The sequence below is a fragment of the Globicephala melas genome, chromosome 6 (assembly GCF_963455315.2).
Source record: "Globicephala melas chromosome 6, mGloMel1.2, whole genome shotgun sequence".
Lineage (NCBI taxonomy): Eukaryota > Metazoa > Chordata > Mammalia > Artiodactyla > Delphinidae > Globicephala > Globicephala melas.
In genome coordinates, this window is record NC_083319.1 from 107,830,972 (window position 1) to 107,849,063 (window position 18,092).

General features: G+C 48.4%; 1 protein-coding gene across 2 annotated transcripts in view; it reads left to right on the forward strand.

Moving 5' to 3' along the window:
• Window positions 1-5,658: 5,658 nt before the first annotated feature.
• GATA4 (GATA binding protein 4) overlaps window positions 5,659-18,092 on the forward strand; it is a 48,021-nt gene continuing 35,587 nt past the window's right edge. For both annotated transcript variants that reach the window (XM_030879190.2, XM_030879189.2), the window contains exon 1: window positions 5,659-6,274. In XM_030879190.2, coding sequence (XP_030735050.1) covers window positions 5,659-6,274 — 616 coding nt within the window. The remainder of the gene's footprint in view (window positions 6,275-18,092) is intronic.

The following is an 18,092-nucleotide window of genomic DNA, read 5'->3' on the forward strand; positions in this document are numbered from 1 at the left end:
GCCCAGGGAGCGGCGTCGGTGAGTCCAGCGGGCGCTCAGCCCTTCCGCCGCTCTGCCGGGCGCCTCAGTTTTCTCTCTTCGGCCTGAGCCCCTCTGGACCTCCGCACCTTCAGCTCGGGGAAGAGAATTCCCCGCGCAGCCGCGCTCAGTCCTTCCTCCGGGATTTTCCTGAGAATCCCCACGAGTTGGCCACGATCCCTTTGGGGGGTTTCCTTCCAATCAGCCCCGCGTCCTAGCCTCGGATTGCCCTCGCGCAGGCCGGGAATCCACGACCGATTACAGACTGCGGAAGCGGGTCTCGCCCGTACCCTTACTTCGGAGGCGCACAGGTTTCTTTCAGGGTGGTATCCCCGGCCCCCTCCCGACCCCTCCAATCTGGTATGAGAAACCTGCGCAAGGGAGAGAAACGCGACCTTATGGGGGATGGGGGGGAAGTTTAACCGAAAGCTTGAGAGCCACCGGCCGGCTGTTATCTGGAGCTGAAGGCTGCGGTAATCGATGGGTTATTTTTACGCGGTAATAGGGCCCTGTGATTGCTCTATTAACCTTTAGACCTGTCTGAGGGACTCTCCGGCTCGCAGCCTCGCTGAGCTGGGGCCTCTAGGCACTGACGCCGACTCCAAACTCAGGCCTGCCACCCTCCCCGCCCCCGCTCTAGGCAGGGGGGCTGAGGCCGCTGGAAGAGTCCTCTCGGCGGAGAAACTCCGCTGGACTGCCGAGCTCCCCAAGTCCCTAAGTCCCTTGGACTGGAGCTGCGGCGCCGCAGGCAGCAGAGAAAACGCAAAGATCTGAAGGGAGGAGGCCGCGGGGGCTGGGAAGCTTCGCCCTGAAAGCGTGCACTTTTATCTGCATGAACATAAAACTGAGCGCAGGAGCCTGGCCGACTCCCCGGGCTACTGCGAAGGTGAAAGGGAGGCTTAGGTGTCCGCGCTTTGATTGAGGGGGGCAATCTCAAGTTTGGTGTCTTTTCCTCCTCCCCAGAATCTGGGGCTAGGAGAATCCCACTACCCACTATCACCCGGAGCCCTGCAACCAGCCGGGCACCCCCGGTGACCCAGGGCCCCACACCCGAGCCGGGGTCGCGCCCAAGAGGTCACCTTCCCCGTTATCAGCCCCGCCCCTCGCCCCCCGCGTCCGGGGCCGCGGCTGGAACCGGACCACCAGGAAGCGTGGGGAGGAGGGAGGAGGTGGAAGGCAGGGGAGGAGGTGGGAGAGAGACGACTCGTTAATAAAGCTGACCCTGGGCAAAACCGCAAACCGAATCGACCTCAGACAGGGCGGTGGGTGAAGCCCGCGCGCCCCGGCGGTCGCACTTCGGCGTCTTCCGAGGAGATCCCTGCGCCTGGACTTTGCCTGCTAGGGGAGTTTTATGAACAGCTCCGCAGCTAGGCGCCCAGCGGAGGTGCAGACCGCCGCGGCGCACCCCCGCCCCCTGTCCTTGCACGTGACTCCCGCGGGCCAGTCAGCGCCGGCGAGCGGGAGCGCAGGGACGAGGGGATCCGCGCCGCGAGCTGGGGGACTCCGAGGCGGCCGGCAGGGAGGCTGCGAGAGCTCCGCCACCGCCGAAGCTCCCGCGGCGCCCAGGGAAGCGCGCGCCGGCCTCCAGGAAGCTCGAGCCGCTGCAGGTACGGCTTCTCCCGCGCCTCTCCTTGCTCTTTGCCGTCTCCTCCGCGCTTGTTTGCTTGGGAGTAGAGAGGTAACCAGCGGATGGAAGGGAGACGTTGATCATCCCCCTCTCCCTAACCTTGCCCAAAGCCGGCTCTGCTTTGGCTTAGCAGCTTCTTCAAAGCAGAGTAAGATTTTGGGGGAAAGCGGACAGGGATACTCGAAGTGCTTCTGGATTCTTTTTGTGTGAACTTGAACGTGTTTAATCTCCGCCCCCGCGTGCAGATTTCCCAGACCTTGTTTGCATCTCGCAGGCCTGGGCCTGGGTGGCGATGGTGGCCGCGAGAAATCCCCCTGACCGACTACCCTGCACAGGCTGCACGGTGGCTCGAACACGGAGGGAGTCAGACGGAGGAGTGTCGCCCGTGGGTGACAGAGAGGCGGTGGGAGGCGGCGCAACTGGGCCTCGGGCCCCGGGGAGGCGCTCCGAAGTCGGGAATACTGCTGAGCGCCCGCACTTTTTATGCCTCCCCGTCTTCCTATCTGGGGTCCAGGGGACTAAACCCACACTGCTTCTGGGTGGGATTGGCTGAGGGCGGGAACCCGGCGGAGAGCAGTGATGTCCCTCAGCTGGCCATGGCTAGCTACCCCGGTCCACGAAATTATGTCTCTTGGCTTTGGGCTGGGGGCGGGGGTCACCCAGGGGAGAGGAGGATGCCCAGGTGGTAGACTGCCGCCAGGTTGAAAGAATGAGGGGCCTTGCGATTGGGGACACAGGGTGGTGAGAGTCCCAGGGCCGGTGGGAGTCGCGGCCAGCGCTGCCGGGAAGGTTGGGAAAGCGCCTCGGGGAAGGATTTCCTGTGTTTCTCAGAAAAGGAACTGCAGCCAAGAGCAGGTTTCAGGCTTTTAAAGAGAGAAAGGTTTTATTGGGGTGACGGGGTGATACTCCCCCCTCCACTTCTGGATCTCCACGTCCCCCGCAGCGACCAGGTCCGTTATTGCCGGCTTGGCTGTGCGTTCGGGTGTGACAGTTTTCTGCGCAGCAGGCCGAGGGCGAAGGCGCCAGCTGAACCGAAGCAGCAGGAGCGACCTGTAAATGCACGGGAACGTTAGGACGCTCTCGATCCTCTCCGCTCTCAGAAGTAGATCAGAAGAGGGCTCTGAGCTCACTCAGCAAAAGGAAGAAAGCTTTCCTGTCTGGCTTGTGAATTTTGGGTGAACTGGGATGGGTGATGAGCAGGATACGGAAAACTGGGGCATAAGCCCGGATCCCCACAGCAAGGCCAGACCTCTTCTGCCATTCTCAGGAGCTCGTTCCGCTCCCTCCCGGGATGGCCTGCGAGGAGGGTCAATTACAGAAACAAGCAAGAGTCTTTTAAAGGGAGTAGTTCATTTCTTGTCTTAACAGAAAGGTATAGAGGGGTATTTTTCCCCCCTGTATTGTTCAGTAATCCAACTCTGAGGTAATGTATCAGCCATTTAAAAAGGCAGAGAATGTAATAAAGACAGATGTTAGATTTATGGCGTTTTCAGCGTTTCCATTTTAAAGCTTAAGTTAGCATCTGTATGTATATTGGAAGTTGGATTACAAAATTATAAATCTTCCTTTCCTGCAGCTATCTGAGAAAAGAAACTTATGACATTTGTTTTAGAACTGCAGGAGTATTCCAGAAAATACAATGAAATAGGTCAACTATTTGATTTTTAAATCAAATACCGAATATTTTATTAAGGTAAACCTATGTATTTACTTACTGAAGCCCAGAGATTCCTATAGGTATTAATTTTTTGCCTTCATTTTCAAAGGGGAAAGTTGGTGATCTCAGGTCAAATTTTTAAATATCTATCCTCTAACTAAACTTCTTATTGGAAGGAAATGTTCCCAAAACCAATAACTTATTGTATAGTTTTGAAAGCAAATAATAAACCACTTAGGAGTTAACATATGACTGTATAATACTGTGCTATAACATTATTATTATTAGTGATGTTGCAAAAGCGGTTAAAAGCATTATATAGTATGTATTAGACATTCCTTTTCCAGAATTTTTTTACAAGAATAAAGATGACCATTTATTATAGTACATAATAGGTCTGAAGCATTTTCTCATGATACATTGTAGTAAAAGTAATAGTCAATTGTATAGAATTTTCTTTGTGCCTGTTATAAAAGTTTTATAAGGCCCTATTATAAGTGCTCTCCATATATTAATTTATAATCCTCGCAATGACCATACAAGATAGTTACCTTTAATATTTGAATTTTTGCAAATGAGGAAACTGAGACACAGAAAGGTTAAGTAAGTGTGTCTACAGTCATTCATTCAGTAAGTGGCAGAGCCTGGATTTAGTACATAGTTCAGTTAATATATCTGTAAGTCTACTACTGCAATTAAAAAAAAAATGTTAAGGGTAGCTGCCTCTCCTAAGGAGAAAAGTGGGCATGGACTGGACAGCCTTAAACCCTTGGAGTTCTACAGATCCTGTCCCCTACCCCCTTTAATTGTACTTTGATCTTAAAGGAGTTTCAAAACTTTTCGATGCTTCAGTCCCCTCTTTTGTAAAATGAGGAGAGACACTTTTACTTAGTGGAATTGTGGAGAAAATGACCTGGAGCTAAGCAGGTGCTTCAGAACGCGTAGTGCTTAGTTTTATCAGAAAAATTGCCTGGTGAAATAAAAACACAGGATACAAGGATATAATCAAGTCCTACAAACTGTTCTTTCCCCCAAGCAGTCTCATTGGTGTTCTGATTCCATATGTGGGTGGATCAGTGATTCCATATGAAAAACCCGTTCGATGAATTGGAATGGTTCAGTGAGTACTGTAGTTCTGTAAAGTGACTTTGTACATTCCTCTTACTTTTCTTAATATCCAGTCTGCAAAATCTCCAAAATAAAACTATTTGCGAGAAACGTGTATCTTGTCTGATTTGATGTCCACGTGATATAGCGTATGGATAAGAGGTTCCACAAACTTTTTCACCGAGATTTAGCAGACACTGTGCTCACTTATAAATATTTAGACTCTGCCTCTAGTTAAAAAAAAAAAAAAGATTGCAAACAAAAATTTCTTAGGCTGCTGGTTTTTATAAAGTTTGTCCTTGTCTTCCATGGGCAATCTAAAGTTCTTTCATGGCCAGGATCAGTTGGGGATAGGTGGGGGGACAGAGGAGATGGGGCGAGATTTCTTAGGTTTAGGTTCTGTGCGGAAACCGGAAACCCTTGGACTTTTAAAATACTGTGACAAGAATATGCTAGAAATAGGGTAAAATTAAAGTCCTTCTTGACAAGCAATACAAAAAAAAATGAGCGTGATCATAACCAGTAATTTCATGTCCAATAACTGGGAAGTCCCGGGTCTCTAAATCGCCCCTCCCCGAGGCTTCCCTCAGGCAGCCGGACCCCACGGCCTCTGCAGAATAGCTTCTCGCGGAGCCGGGTGGCCTCCGAAGCTGGGCCCCCGAGAGTGGCGATTTTGTTTGCACGGCGGGAGAAGCAACCAAGTTTAGGGGAAATGGGCTCTGGAATCTCTGGATGAACTTATTTCCCTCTTTGTCATTCCCTCTTTAGACGCGGCTGCATCTCGGAGGAAAGGAGCCAGCCCGGCCCTCGGCCTTGGAGGCAGCCTCCCGCACCCTGCACCGCAGGCCGGGGTGTCCTGAAGACGGCGGTGCCGCGCAGCGACAGGCCAGGCCGCGTGCCCCCGGCTGGAGCCCCGTGCCCGCGCCCGGGCGCTACCCCGCGTCTTCGCGACCTCTAGTCCCTGCAGTGGATTCGGCCTCTCCTCCACCACCTCCGGGAACAACCGCAAATTCAGTTTGGGATTTTCCTGAGTAAACCAGAGCCTATTGTCTTTGGCTCAATGCTGGATTTAATACGCATATATTTTTGAAGGATTCGTGTTTTTTTTTTTAACCTTTGATTTTTGATCTTCATTTTTGTGACAGCCCCTGACTTGTACATTATTCGTCTTTTTATTTTTGTATTATTATTTTCTCTCCCCGCACTGCTCCTTGTCCTGAGGACTCGGACGCTGCGAGCGCGCGGGGCGATGTACCAGAGCCTGGCCATGGCCGCCAACCACGGCCCCCCTCCGGGCCCCTACGAGGCGGGCGGCCCGGGCGCCTTCATGCACGGCGCAGGCGCCGCGTCCTCGCCGGTCTACGTGCCCACGCCGCGGGTGCCCTCCTCCGTGCTCGGCCTGTCCTACCTCCAGGGCGGAGGCGGGGGCACCGTGTCCGGGGCCGCCTCGGGCGGCAGCTCAGGGGCCGCGCCGTCGGGCGCAGGGCCCGGGACCCAGCAGGGCAGCCCGGGCTGGAGCCAGGCGGGAGCCGAGGGAGCCGCCTACACCCCGCCGCCAGTGTCGCCGCGCTTCTCCTTCCCGGGCACCACCGGGTCCCTGGCCGCTGCCGCCGCCGCCGCTGCGGCCCGGGAAGCCGCGGCCTACAGCAGTGGCGGCGGGGCGGCGGGCGCCGGCCTGGCGGGCCGCGAGCAGTACGGGCGAGCCGGCTTCGCGGGCTCCTACTCCAGCCCCTACCCCGCCTACATGGCCGACGTGGGCGCGTCCTGGGCCGCGGCCGCCGCGGCCTCCGCCGGTCCCTTCGACAGCCCGGTTCTGCACAGCCTGCCCGGCCGGGCCAACCCTGCAACCCGACACCCCAATCTCGGTGAGTGCTGAGCGCGCGTCCCCGGGCGGTCCGGGGCCGGAACAGAGGTAGTCCTGAGCCTTGTTTGGGACATTTAATTTTTCACAGGTATGCGGGGGCGGGGGCAGGGGATAGAGGGGATACGTGAGTTTTTCCAAGGAAAGCAAACTGGGAGACAGAACCTGGCGGCCGGGGTGGGCGGTAGCGGCGGTGAAGGTCACAGCCCCACGGAACCCAGATTCTGTTTAGTGAGGGCGGGCCTGCCCTCTAGATCCTTTTCTGAAAGGGAGAGACGACTGCAGGGTGGCCCCGGGCGTCGGGTGTGTCTGGGTCTACGTGCGCCCGGGCAGCGCCCGTCTGTAGGTGACTGCGGAGGCCGCCGGGCGACCCGGCTGCACAGTGCTGGGAGCACCGGGTTTCTGCTCCCGCCTCCTCTCGGCCGTTGCTCAGCGTCCTCCGCAGGGAACTGATTACATGGCTTGGGCCCAACATCTTCTGGGCCATTTGGCGGGCCAGTTGGAGGATCCCTCGGGGTGGCAGAAGATTTTGCTTTCGGGGAGTTCACACCGGGAACAAATGAGGGACCCTAACAATGGAGATGGGTTGAACTGGGATCAGTGCCAGGTGGGTGCCTCGGGGCCAGAGCGTGCTGTGACCATGTGCTGGTCGGCGGGGCATAGGTGCCCAGGGCTGCGTTGGAAGCGCACTCCAGGTCGGTGTCCGGGAACGCGGGAAGCCCAGAGGTGCATCTTTATAATGCCCGACTGAAGTGGAGACTTTGCCGCAGGTCCAAGTGTTCAGCCTCGTCCGGTCCCGAGGGCTGGGGTTAGAAATTACAATCGTAATGGGCACAATTTTAATAGCTTCTTTGAATGTCAAACTTGGGAAGGACATCAAACGTGTGCCCCTTGCTCCCATTTACAGATGAACAAAATGAAGTCCGAGGAAGGGCTTCGGCGCTTCAGGCTGAGAGAGAAAGGAAGTGGCAACGCTAGTTCAAAATGCAAATGACCTCTGGTCCTGTGGAATTTCAGGAAGGGACGGGATCGGGCTTGGATGGAGACTACTCTTGTAGGGGAGGGGAAGCCCAGACTTGAGCAACAAAGTTAACATTTATTGACTACCTACTAAGTGCTAAATCCTTTCGCATTTGTTCTCACTTTGAAGAGTAAAGTCTGTTCCTCCCAGGTTTCCAGTCTTGGGCTGGCTCCGAGAAGGGTCCAGGCTTTGAAGAGCTTTTAATTTATCCTCAGACCCTGGGTGGCCTGGGGAAGATCCCCAGGGGTGTCCGCCCAAATACACATCTCAGGTAAACTGATAACCGTGGATGTGGCGCCGGGGCTTGGAGCTGTGGCTCCCAGTTTCCCCCTCCCCGTCACGGGGGAGCCAGACGGCACCCCCAGAGAGGAGGGCCCACCCCTCCCCAGGCTCCGGAGACCCTCGGGAGGACCTTGAGAGATAGCTCGGCAGCATCTCCATACAATGGCAGCTCGAGGTGAGCATGCTGGGCGTGGGCCCCTCAGGCCCCACGTTCTTAGAACCCTCTTGAGTTCTCTCTAGAGCTCCCTCTAGAACTCCTATTTTAAAATAGGGAGGAATGGTCCACACAGTTTCACTTCTTCGAACTTGGGGGAGGGGTGGGGAGGTTGCTTCCTAACCCTTGTGATCCTGGACTGAGAATTTGGTGCTTGGTTAGGGCAAAAAGAGAAGTCTGACATCCAAAGATGGGGGGGGGGATTCTTTGTGGTCATGAGAGTTACAGCCACAACAATGTAAAAAAAAAATAATACGGTGTGAGGAGTGCACACAGTGAGTATTTAGATTCTCAAATGTAACCCATACCAGGCCGGAGGGTGTTGGAGTAAGCAGTGTTTCCCACACTCCAGTGTCAACAGATGGCAAGCCGACCTTTAAGGAGGGCCCCCTTGCTGACAAGTGTGGCCTGTCTTCCTGGCACGCAGTGCTCTGTCCCACTACTTCAGGAAGTCCCACCTGAAGACAGTCCTGGGGTCTGGCCAAGCAGTGGGATTTTCTCTTCTGTACACAGCCAGGTGTTTTAAGTGGTCAAGTGGTGAATGGTTCCACGTTACCTGTGTGAGGGGACAGGAGGCACGTTGAGTTTGTTGGCATTCAGATCTCCAGCATGTTCTGCGGGTGGTACTTGCATAAAAGCCAGTTAAAAGCAGCATATGTACATGTGCTTTTTATATGTTCCTCCTATCACATGGACCCTCCTGTTAATGCCTGGTAGCTTTATCGAGGACCATCACTGACATGTTAACTGATGCTGAGTGATCGAAGGATGATGACAAGTGATTACTGAGTCCGTGGTGTTTATTGAGAGCTTGCTGTGGGGAGTTGCCACTGGGTCCTAAGATGGCAGTACAGGGTGTGATATGACAAAGGCAAACCTAGATTCAATTTCGGGTGCCCCTGTGATCTCGGGCAAGGTACTTACCTCTCTCAGTCTCCTCTCTTTTCCTGTATAATGGGATGGTTGTAACTACTTTTACTGTTGTTTTAAATTAGAAAAATAAGGTAACGTTTGTGAAGTTCTTGGCTTGGGCACATAAATGATGGCTGTTTGAGTAAATAGTCACTATCATGGCAGAGTGACCAATTTTTCTGATTTTCTCAAGACTGAGGGCTTTTTAGGATTGGGGATTTTTAGTGCTAAACCTAGGACAGGCCCCCAACAAACGGAGATAATTGGTCCCCCTAAACAGGCGTGAAGACAGGTGAGTGACCCAGCAATGGGCTCTGGCCATGAGCTGAGAGCAGAGGAGAGAAGACAGAGGTGTACCTCCCTCTGTCTAGGAATCTGGAAGTCTTCACCTGAGTGGTGCTGTCTGCAGTTGGTGCTGAAGGGTAAATAGAAGTTTGTCAGGAAAAGTACCTGCAATTTGGAAAGAAAAAAAAAAAAAAGAAAGAAAATGCATGCCCTCATTTACTGTCACACTGTCTGGTACCATGAAATAATAGAACCCAGCTTGGCTTTGTTTAAATGATGTATTTATCACCATAGGTGAAACCACACAGATTAACTCATTCTTCACACAGAAACTGTTTTTAATTTCAAAGAGGAGAAAAAAGAGACCACCTTCATTTCTCTATGAAGTATTAAACGTTAGTATTAACAATAGTTCATATCTTGCCAGAGTTCTTTTGTTGGTTATTGGAATAAGGCAAAAAGCAAAGTAATAAAAGCAAACAGGGGCCTCTGTAGAGCTCTGGACTTAGGGTGGAAGGAATGACTCTGCCTTGACTGCCATGTATATAAACTTTAATTCATTCCAAGTTCAATATGAGCCCTGACACAACCATTGAATTCATGAATTAGGCTGCACTGATGGAATTATGTGACCTTACTGAGACCAGGTACAGAGTCTCACCCATGTGTAAGTGCCTGGCACACGCTGGGCACTGAGCAAATATTTCAGTGGAGATGCAGGAGGGAGTTGCTGCAGTCCTCTGCCCAGGTCAAACCACACACCACGGCTGCTGAAGAGACCCACCGGAGGGCTCTGGGGAGGCGTGAGCCAGATGGGAGAGGGTTCCTGAAGCCTTGGGAAACCACTGGAGCAGTTTCCGTTGGAGAAGTCCCAGGGTGGTTAAGAGAGTGAGAGAGTGTCTCTGTATAAATATCTAAAAGGCAAAAGTCTATGTCCTTTTAACTTTGTGTTGCTCTAGGTGAGCAGACATTAGTTTTGAGAAGAACACTTTTGCACACAGGATTGTAGCTGTTGAAATGGAATGGCTATGTCTTATTCATGCACCCCTGGGCATTGAAAGTGCTTAAGGAGACACCGTGTGGCCATCTGCCAGTGGAGCTGTGCTGGGGACTCTTGCATTTCAAGGGCTCGGGTCTGCCTTGGTGTGCCTGTGAGTTAGCTGTGGCGGGATGATATAGCTGTCTCCTTTTAGAGATCCCGATCACGGTTGTTAACGTAGGCACATCCATTTGTCAGAATTCATGGATGTATACTATTAAAATAGGAGTGTTTTATTGTGTGTACATTACACCACAATAACGTTGATTTTTGTACCAATTAATGCTTGTAAATACTTAAGGCTGAAAAGGAAACTGGAAATTATATGAGACTATGCCTTAAAGAAAATAACATTGTGGTAGATGTTACTGGAAAAGCTACGAAAATATAGTTTATGATGGAATAACAATTCTTTTGTGTAATAGAAGAACAAGCAGTTATAATTTCAAAGGAGTGCAACAGTTTTGAATCATTTTAAGGGTTGATTAAAAAAAAATAACAACACAAAGAAATGCATGTATATCACTCAGTGTTAGCCAAATGGTTTCTTTGAAAGCTTTGTCTCATTCACGGTGTTCTAAGAGTTTGTTTATGGTATAGGTTGGTGGAAGACTCTGAAGTGTTTTCTGGATCTTTTGGGGACTGCTTATCAATTAAGCCACTTGCTTTCAGAGCCAGTGCATTTATGTAGGGAACTTTGTGAGATCAACTCGTCGTAGGTATCTTGTTTGGCTAGAGAATCATTCGTCAGTCTTTGAGAAACCAAAGTTGTTTAACTTCCGTTACCACCCTGAGCAGGTCAGTCAGAGCTGGGGCTGGTCTGTGGTGTTGCCCTGAGAACCATTTAAATGGGGAAGGTGTGTGTGTGGCTGGGGAGGGGGGCGTAGCCAGGGATATGTCACTGCTTCTAGTGAGATCTGTCACCTGCCCAGGGGTGTCCCATTGAAAGGTCAAGCCACATTTGTTAGGTACTTTCTAAGCACTCAGGTGAAATGATGCACAGGAGACAGCTTTAGATAACACTTTCTTCAGTATCCCTCCCTATTTTTGTTTTTTTTTTTACTTAAACGAGCTAAGAAAACAAACATACTCCGAGGTGTGGGGAAACAGGAACTCTGATACCTGTGGATGGGAGTGTAGATTGGTACAACCTTTATGGAGAGCCCTTTGTGATATCTGACAAATTACAGAGCTGATACCCTTGACCTAGAAATTTAACTTCTAGGAATTTATTCTACAAATATAGAATATATTCTATGGGCATATGTTAGTTGCAGCACTGTTGTGTCGTTGGAACTAATTATTCCAACCAAAATTGTGAATAATCTATATCCGCATTATTAGGGGAGTGTTTGTGTTCACATGGTACAAACAATATGATATCTTGCCAGCATAAAAAATTAGGAAGTTCATTATGTAATGGTATGGTATCCTCTTCAAGACATTTATAAGTGCAGGATGTGTGTGTAGCACTGTATTTGTGTAAAAAAAGAGAAGAAAAGATTATATGCATTTGGAAATATTTAATTTCTCTCTGGAAATATTCACAAGGAACCTGTAGCATTGATTGCCCGTCGGGAATAACTGGAGAGGTGAGGGGAAAGGGTGAGAAAAGGACTTTCACCATCTGTGCCTTGGAACTTTTTGAATTTTTAACCACCTTAACCAGCTTTCATTGTCCTTTCTGTGCTTCTTTATTAATCCATTAAATAACAAGAAAATACATTTAAAATACAGGGAGGTTAAAGTTAAGATTTACTTTGTTTTGTTTTTACTGCCTTAACAATTTTTAAGTGTACAGTTCAGTAGTGTTAAGTTGTTGTTTACATTCTTGTGAAACAGATTTTCAGAATTTTTTTGTCTTGCAAAACTGAAAGTCTATACCCATTAAACAACACTCCGAACTTCACCCTCCCCCAGCCCTTAGTAACCGCCGTTCTGTCTCTATGAATCTGACTACTCTATTATTTTTTTAAATAAATTTATTTATTCATTTATTTTTGGCTGCGTTGGGTCTTCGTTGCTGCGCGCGGGCTTTTCTCTAGTTGTGGTGAGCGGGGGATACTCTTCATTGTGGTGAGCGGGCTTCTCATTGCGGTGGCTTCTCTTGTAGCGGAGCACGGGCTCTAGGCGCGCGGGCTTCAGTAGTTGTGGTGCGTGGACTCAGTAGCTGTGGCTCACGGGCTCTAGAGTGCAGGCTCAGTAGTTGTGGCGCACGGGCTTAGTTGCTCTGCGGCATGTGGGATCTTCCCAGACCAGGGCTCGAGCCTGTGTCCCCTGCACTGGCAGGTGGATTCTTAACCGCTGCACCACCAGGGAAGCCCAATCTGACTACTTCAGATCTGTCTCTATGAATGTGACTACTTTAGATCCCTCATGTAAGTGGAAATCATACCGCACTCATCTCTTTGTGACTGCCTAATTTCACTTAGCATAATGTCCTCCAGGTTCATCCATGTTGTAGCCTGTGATATGACTTCTTCCTTTTTAATGCTGAATAATGTTCCATTGTATGTGTGTACTACATTTTGTTTATTCATCCGTCATGGACACTTGAGTGGTTTCCTCCTCTTGACTTGTGAATAGTGCTGCTGTGGACGTGGGTGTACAAATGGAACCTTTTTAATTTTGAGCCATGTGACTATATTACCAATTAAAAAAACATTAGACCAATTAAATTTTTAAAAAGACATAGTATTCATGAATTAACTTCCTGAAAGTCTCCCGCCTTTTTTAAAAAAAAATAGAGTTCTATATTTAGAGTTTATGGATGTACAGGAAGAGTACTTTAAAACATAAATTGTTATTTACTGAATTCGGCTTTTGATTTTTGCTTATCCAACAGGAGAGTCCTTTACCTAGGGGTCAAAAAACCCTTATCCTACTCTCAGTAATGCCTTCTGGGAGCAAGATCTCCGTCCACAGTTGTCAGATGTCGCCCCCTTTCCCGAACCCAACCCCACTGACGTGACTTCCTAAGATCCCCTCGTGGGCACATACACTGGTGACCTTTCCTGGTGTGGGTACTTCTCCCTCAGGTTATTTTGGGGCCAGAATGGAAAACCACTAACCTAGGACAGTGATGGGATTGTGTTAGAAAACCACATTACCTTCTTCCGAGGCAAGGTAAGTCTTTTAGCCAATTCTTTTCAACCTGTCGTTTTAAGACCTTTGAGTTGTACTGAATGTAGAGCTGCAAACGTTGCTGCTTCTGTTTGCATAAGAAAGAGGAAGGACCGCAGGTTTTCCCATTGCCTTGCTCTAGAAGTGGGCAATTCTTGCAGGTCCAGGGATGCTGCTGTTTTAAGATCTTGAAGGGGCCTTTTTGACATCGGAAAGTATTTGTCTGCTGGTGACTTCTTTGACCTCCAGTCCTGCATAAGGTGCAGTTGATAAGGCTCTTTCATGGCTTGGGAATGAGTATCACTCTGTTATATTGACCTTCTATGGCCCATGACATGGTCTCATGTAACACACTCCAGGGAGGATTATTTAAACGTTTTATTGGCTACTATAGAGCTACTCTTTTGTCTCCTTCTCAAGAAGGTAAGGGAAAATAATGTGAGTGGGGTTATACTAGGAATAACCTCTGACCTGTTTTAATTTATACAAAATAAGTTTACAAGTTTGGGTACATTCATGTTTGGAAACCAGCTAACAACTTTCAACTTTTTAGGGATAGGAACCTATATCTTGTACCATATATGAATATATATATATATATATATATATACACACACACACACACATACATATATCTATGTGTGTGTGTATATATATATATATATATACACGTATTGTGTACTGTGCATATATGCAAGTAAGTTGGATCCTTTCTCGAGGGTCAATGAGGAAGTTGTCAGGTAACAGGAACTTTTAAGTCCTTCTTGAGAATTAGATATTGTGATCTCCATTTTGCAGAAGAGGAAGCTGATGGTCAGAATGATTAATCTGCCCCAATTCCTGCTGGTAGTAAACAGCCCTGGCTTAGAACCCAGGTAAGTCCCACTTCTAGGACCATGCTTTTTCCCTGTTTGCCACACTTTGCATTTGCCAAGCTTAAGGGCGCTCCACTCTTCAGATCCAGAAGGTACGTGGTGTTTGAAGGACTCAAGTAAGCTTCAGGAGTTTCTGTTACTCTGCTCACTACCTGCTCCCTCTCCCCAGTGTAGTTTCTCTTCTCTGTTTTCCTGTTTCCCACCAATGTCTCTCCATCTCATTCTGATACTGCAGAACTTGCAATGCCAGGAGTCCCTGCCTCACACAAGCTTCCTTTCAGCATCCTGATTTGGGTGTGCGGAGAATTAAAGAGAGATTGCCCAGAATTCAGACCCTCCAAACTAGAAGATTCTTCTTACTCTGGGGGGGACTGCTGGCTGCATAAGAAGAGCAAAGCCGTCTGGCTCTCTCAAACGTCCCTTTTCTTAAGGAAACTAGAACCGTCTTCTCCGTATTCCCTTTTCTCCGAAGGTCGGAGCTGAGAAAGGAGGAGAGGAATCACAGTGATTATATTTTTTAATGAAGATGAGAATAGGGGCATGGATCAAGACAGTGGATAAAACCCCAGGCTGGAAGAGCCCATGGAATTGGTCTGAGCTGATCACAGAAGCCATGAGTGGAAGCTTTCTCGTTTCTGGCAGGGGGCCTAGGGTTTTATCTATTGCTACTCTGTAATCAGAACTGAGCCAGGATATTTAAGCCTCTTATCTGAATGAAGGGAATTTGGTTTTCTGGGCTTCAGTACTTTGCAGGAGCCCCCAAATTGCCTTCATGTCTTTAAATATATATATATATATATTTTTTTTTTTTGCCGAGGGAGGAATATAATCCAGACAGGTAAGCCATGCCATGTGGTTCACCTTCTGCAAATGGAATGAACGTGAGGATGTCTTTCACTCTGTGTTGAATCATCATAGATGAACTTTATTTCGGAGGATGAGACATCAAGGAGTTACCACCAGAATATGGTGGGAAATTTTGAGGATTATTAAGCCGCAGGCTTTGGGATTCGTCAGTCACAGATTCAGTTTTGCTGCTTAAAGTGGAATTAAATCCTTAAAGTATTTTTTTAATCTTCCTTTTTTTCTTCCTAGTTTAAGTCTCCATTTCTACTTCTAGAAATCCAGTCAAACTTTATCAGCTCCATTCAGTATTGATCGATAGCAACTGGTGAGCAGGTTAATTATAATCGCAGAATAAACGCTGGAGTCTCAAAGTTCACCACTTTTGCAATGTTTCCAAACCCCTCCGGGACCATGCCAAGAGACTCTCATTGACACATTCAGAGCAGGTGTGGGAGTTTGAACCCAGGCAGACAATCGGATCTGATTCAAGACAACTCTTCTTATCTGCAGCTTTTCCTATCTTATGATGTCTGTCATTTCAGATAAAAAAAAGTTCAGTCAACTGAGCTGGGAAATGGCAAGTTACATTTTCTCCTGATAAAAGTTTTCTAGTTGCTGTTTTATCAGATTGGGTTGAAATTGTATGTGTTTCTGTCAAGGTCTGCAATGACCTTTTCAGATATTTTATCAGGTATTAGGTGGGGAAACCTTTTTTTTTTTTTCTCTTTCTTTCTTTGACCTAGCAGAGAATGACCTGACTTCCAGGATCATAAATCAAACTAGGCAAAGAGAGGCAATAATACAGGTTACTCATCAAAATTGAGTAGGCGGGGGAAAACAAACAACAAATAAAACCTTTCGCTAGCATATAGGGAGAACTTAACTTGACCCGTGGTTCTCACAGTGTACACTTAATAGGAAAATACTGCTTATTTGAAAAAAGAGAATGTTTTCCACGTCAAAGATGGCTTCAGAAAAACAAAGTTTTTTTTTTCAAATAGTATCAGTAAAACTTAATTATTTTTCTTTTATTAAACTCAGGTATATTTACTATGGAGAAATGAAAAACTCATATAAACCAACGCACAGAATTTGTAATCTTACCATCCAAAGATAACCACTGTTAGACATTAATCCTTGACTTCTTAGTTACCATACATATACAGGCATGTGTATATCTATATATTTAAACAGTCATAAAAGTTACTGTTTAGTTATTTCAGCACTGAAGAAAGTTTTCATAAGATTGGTGACCCAGACTGGCTCCTAAAGACTGGTCTCTTAAATAGAGCAAAACTGGGCAATTGACCGAAAGAACTGCCAATAATAAATAGCCGATCAAATGGGAGCGTTGTGTGTGAAAGCATAGCTTTTCAATCTCACAGCGTGTTATGTTTAGCCATGTTAAGGCTGCAGCATATTTATAAGTTTTAAGTGGTCGCCCCCTTGAAGTGAGGTGACCAGCTGCAGGATGTGTTGATTTCTGAGGCTCTGCTTTGTTGAGAAATGTGAGCAAGTAGCTTTCAACCCACTTTGTAGAAGGGGAGGTCAGTGAGGTGAAAGTGTATCAGTCCAGCGCCAAGATCCTGTCCCCTGCTCTGATCTTCCTGCTGTGTGACTTTGGACAACTTATGAAGCCCCTCTGAGCTTGAGTATCTGCACTGGTAAGGTTAAGAAATCAGGCCAGGCACAGAAATAGTGAGAAGGGGTATTTAAAATCCAGGGTCTGGGAATTCCCTGGCGGTCCAGTGTTTAGGACTCCACGCTTTCACTGCCGTGGGCCCAGGTTCAATCCCTGGTCGGGGAACTAAGATTCCTTAAGGCCCACAGTGGAAGGAAGGAAGGAAGGAAAGAAAGAGAGAAAGAGAGAAAGAGAGAGAGAGAGAGAGGGAGGGAGGGAGGGAGGGAGGGAGGAAGGAAGGAAGGAAGGAAGGAGGGAAGGAAGGAAGGAGGGAAGGAAGGAAGGAAGGAAGGAGAAAGAAAATCAAATCAATCCAGGGTCTGATGGCAGTGCCCATGACAATAGTTCATGCTGGCTGTTACAGCAAAGCTACCATAGTAACATGTCACCTTCCTGAGCTTACCTGGCATCCACTTGCCTTCATGCAGTCTGTGTAGAGCAGGTTTCCATGGCTACCTGCCTCATTTTAAGCAATAGTATCTGTGAAATTTCAAGTTTGATGGGCTAATTTTATTTTTTCTTATAAAATACTTAACTACTAAAATGTAAAAACAACGGTGGGAAACCATGGGTTAAGTGACCTCAGAGTTGGTCTCAGTTTGTGGTTCCTTTGGTTTTGTTTTTCTGTTATTAACTAAACCCATTCAGTGCCTAAGGTCCCCGCAGGCCGTGGAGATCCACAGAGGGTAGAGCTCTGTTACAAACACCAGTACCAGACACATCATTTGCCTCATCAGCCAACCAGCCAACAAATATTTTTTTCCTGCTTCCTGTGAGCTGAGCACTTGTTAGGCTTTAGAGATCGAAAACGAACAAGGTGGTCTCTGCATCCCAGGAGCCTACAGTCTGGCAGGGGAGGTAAAAAAATTGTGAGAGTCTGAGTATATGGAGGGCTATAGAGGGGTAAATCTGGGTTCCACGAGAGTCCAGGTTGCCAAACCGACAGACACCAGGCTTCCTGGAGGAGTGGACTCCTATAGGGAGTCTGAAACGATGATTAGGAGTTTGCTGCATGGGAGGAAGGACATGGTAAGCTGAGGACATCTCTTGAGTTGGCTCTTCTGCAGTGTCGGGGGGTGGGGTGAGGGGGCCACGCAGCAGGCAGAGGCATCTGGAGAGTTCGGACTTGGCCTGGGGAAGAGAAGACTTAGACAGTGGAGGGGCAGGATTCAAGTAGCATTTTGGATATGTCATTTTGGTTATCGTGTAGAAAGGCTAAAAATAGTGGCTCTTGTTTGTTTTGCTTTTGCCTCGCTCCTGCAAGGTGATGACCGCCTTCCCTCTGCGTTTCTGCACCCGTTCCCACTTAGAGAAAGATGTCTGATGGAAAGGAAGAGGCGCGCTGTGAAGATGCTGTGGAGGAGCTGTGTGTCTGTGGGTGCTTTAGCAGTAGGGCACAGTGAGGCTGGGCGGCTTGTGTCCAGGCTGAGGTAGAAGAAGGGGCAGAAATCCGGGCTGATTCTAGTTCCCAAACCAGATCCCTGCCCTGGAAAGGATGGGGCCGTGGCTGATCTGACCTCAGAGGTGGGGTCCCACCCTCTTCT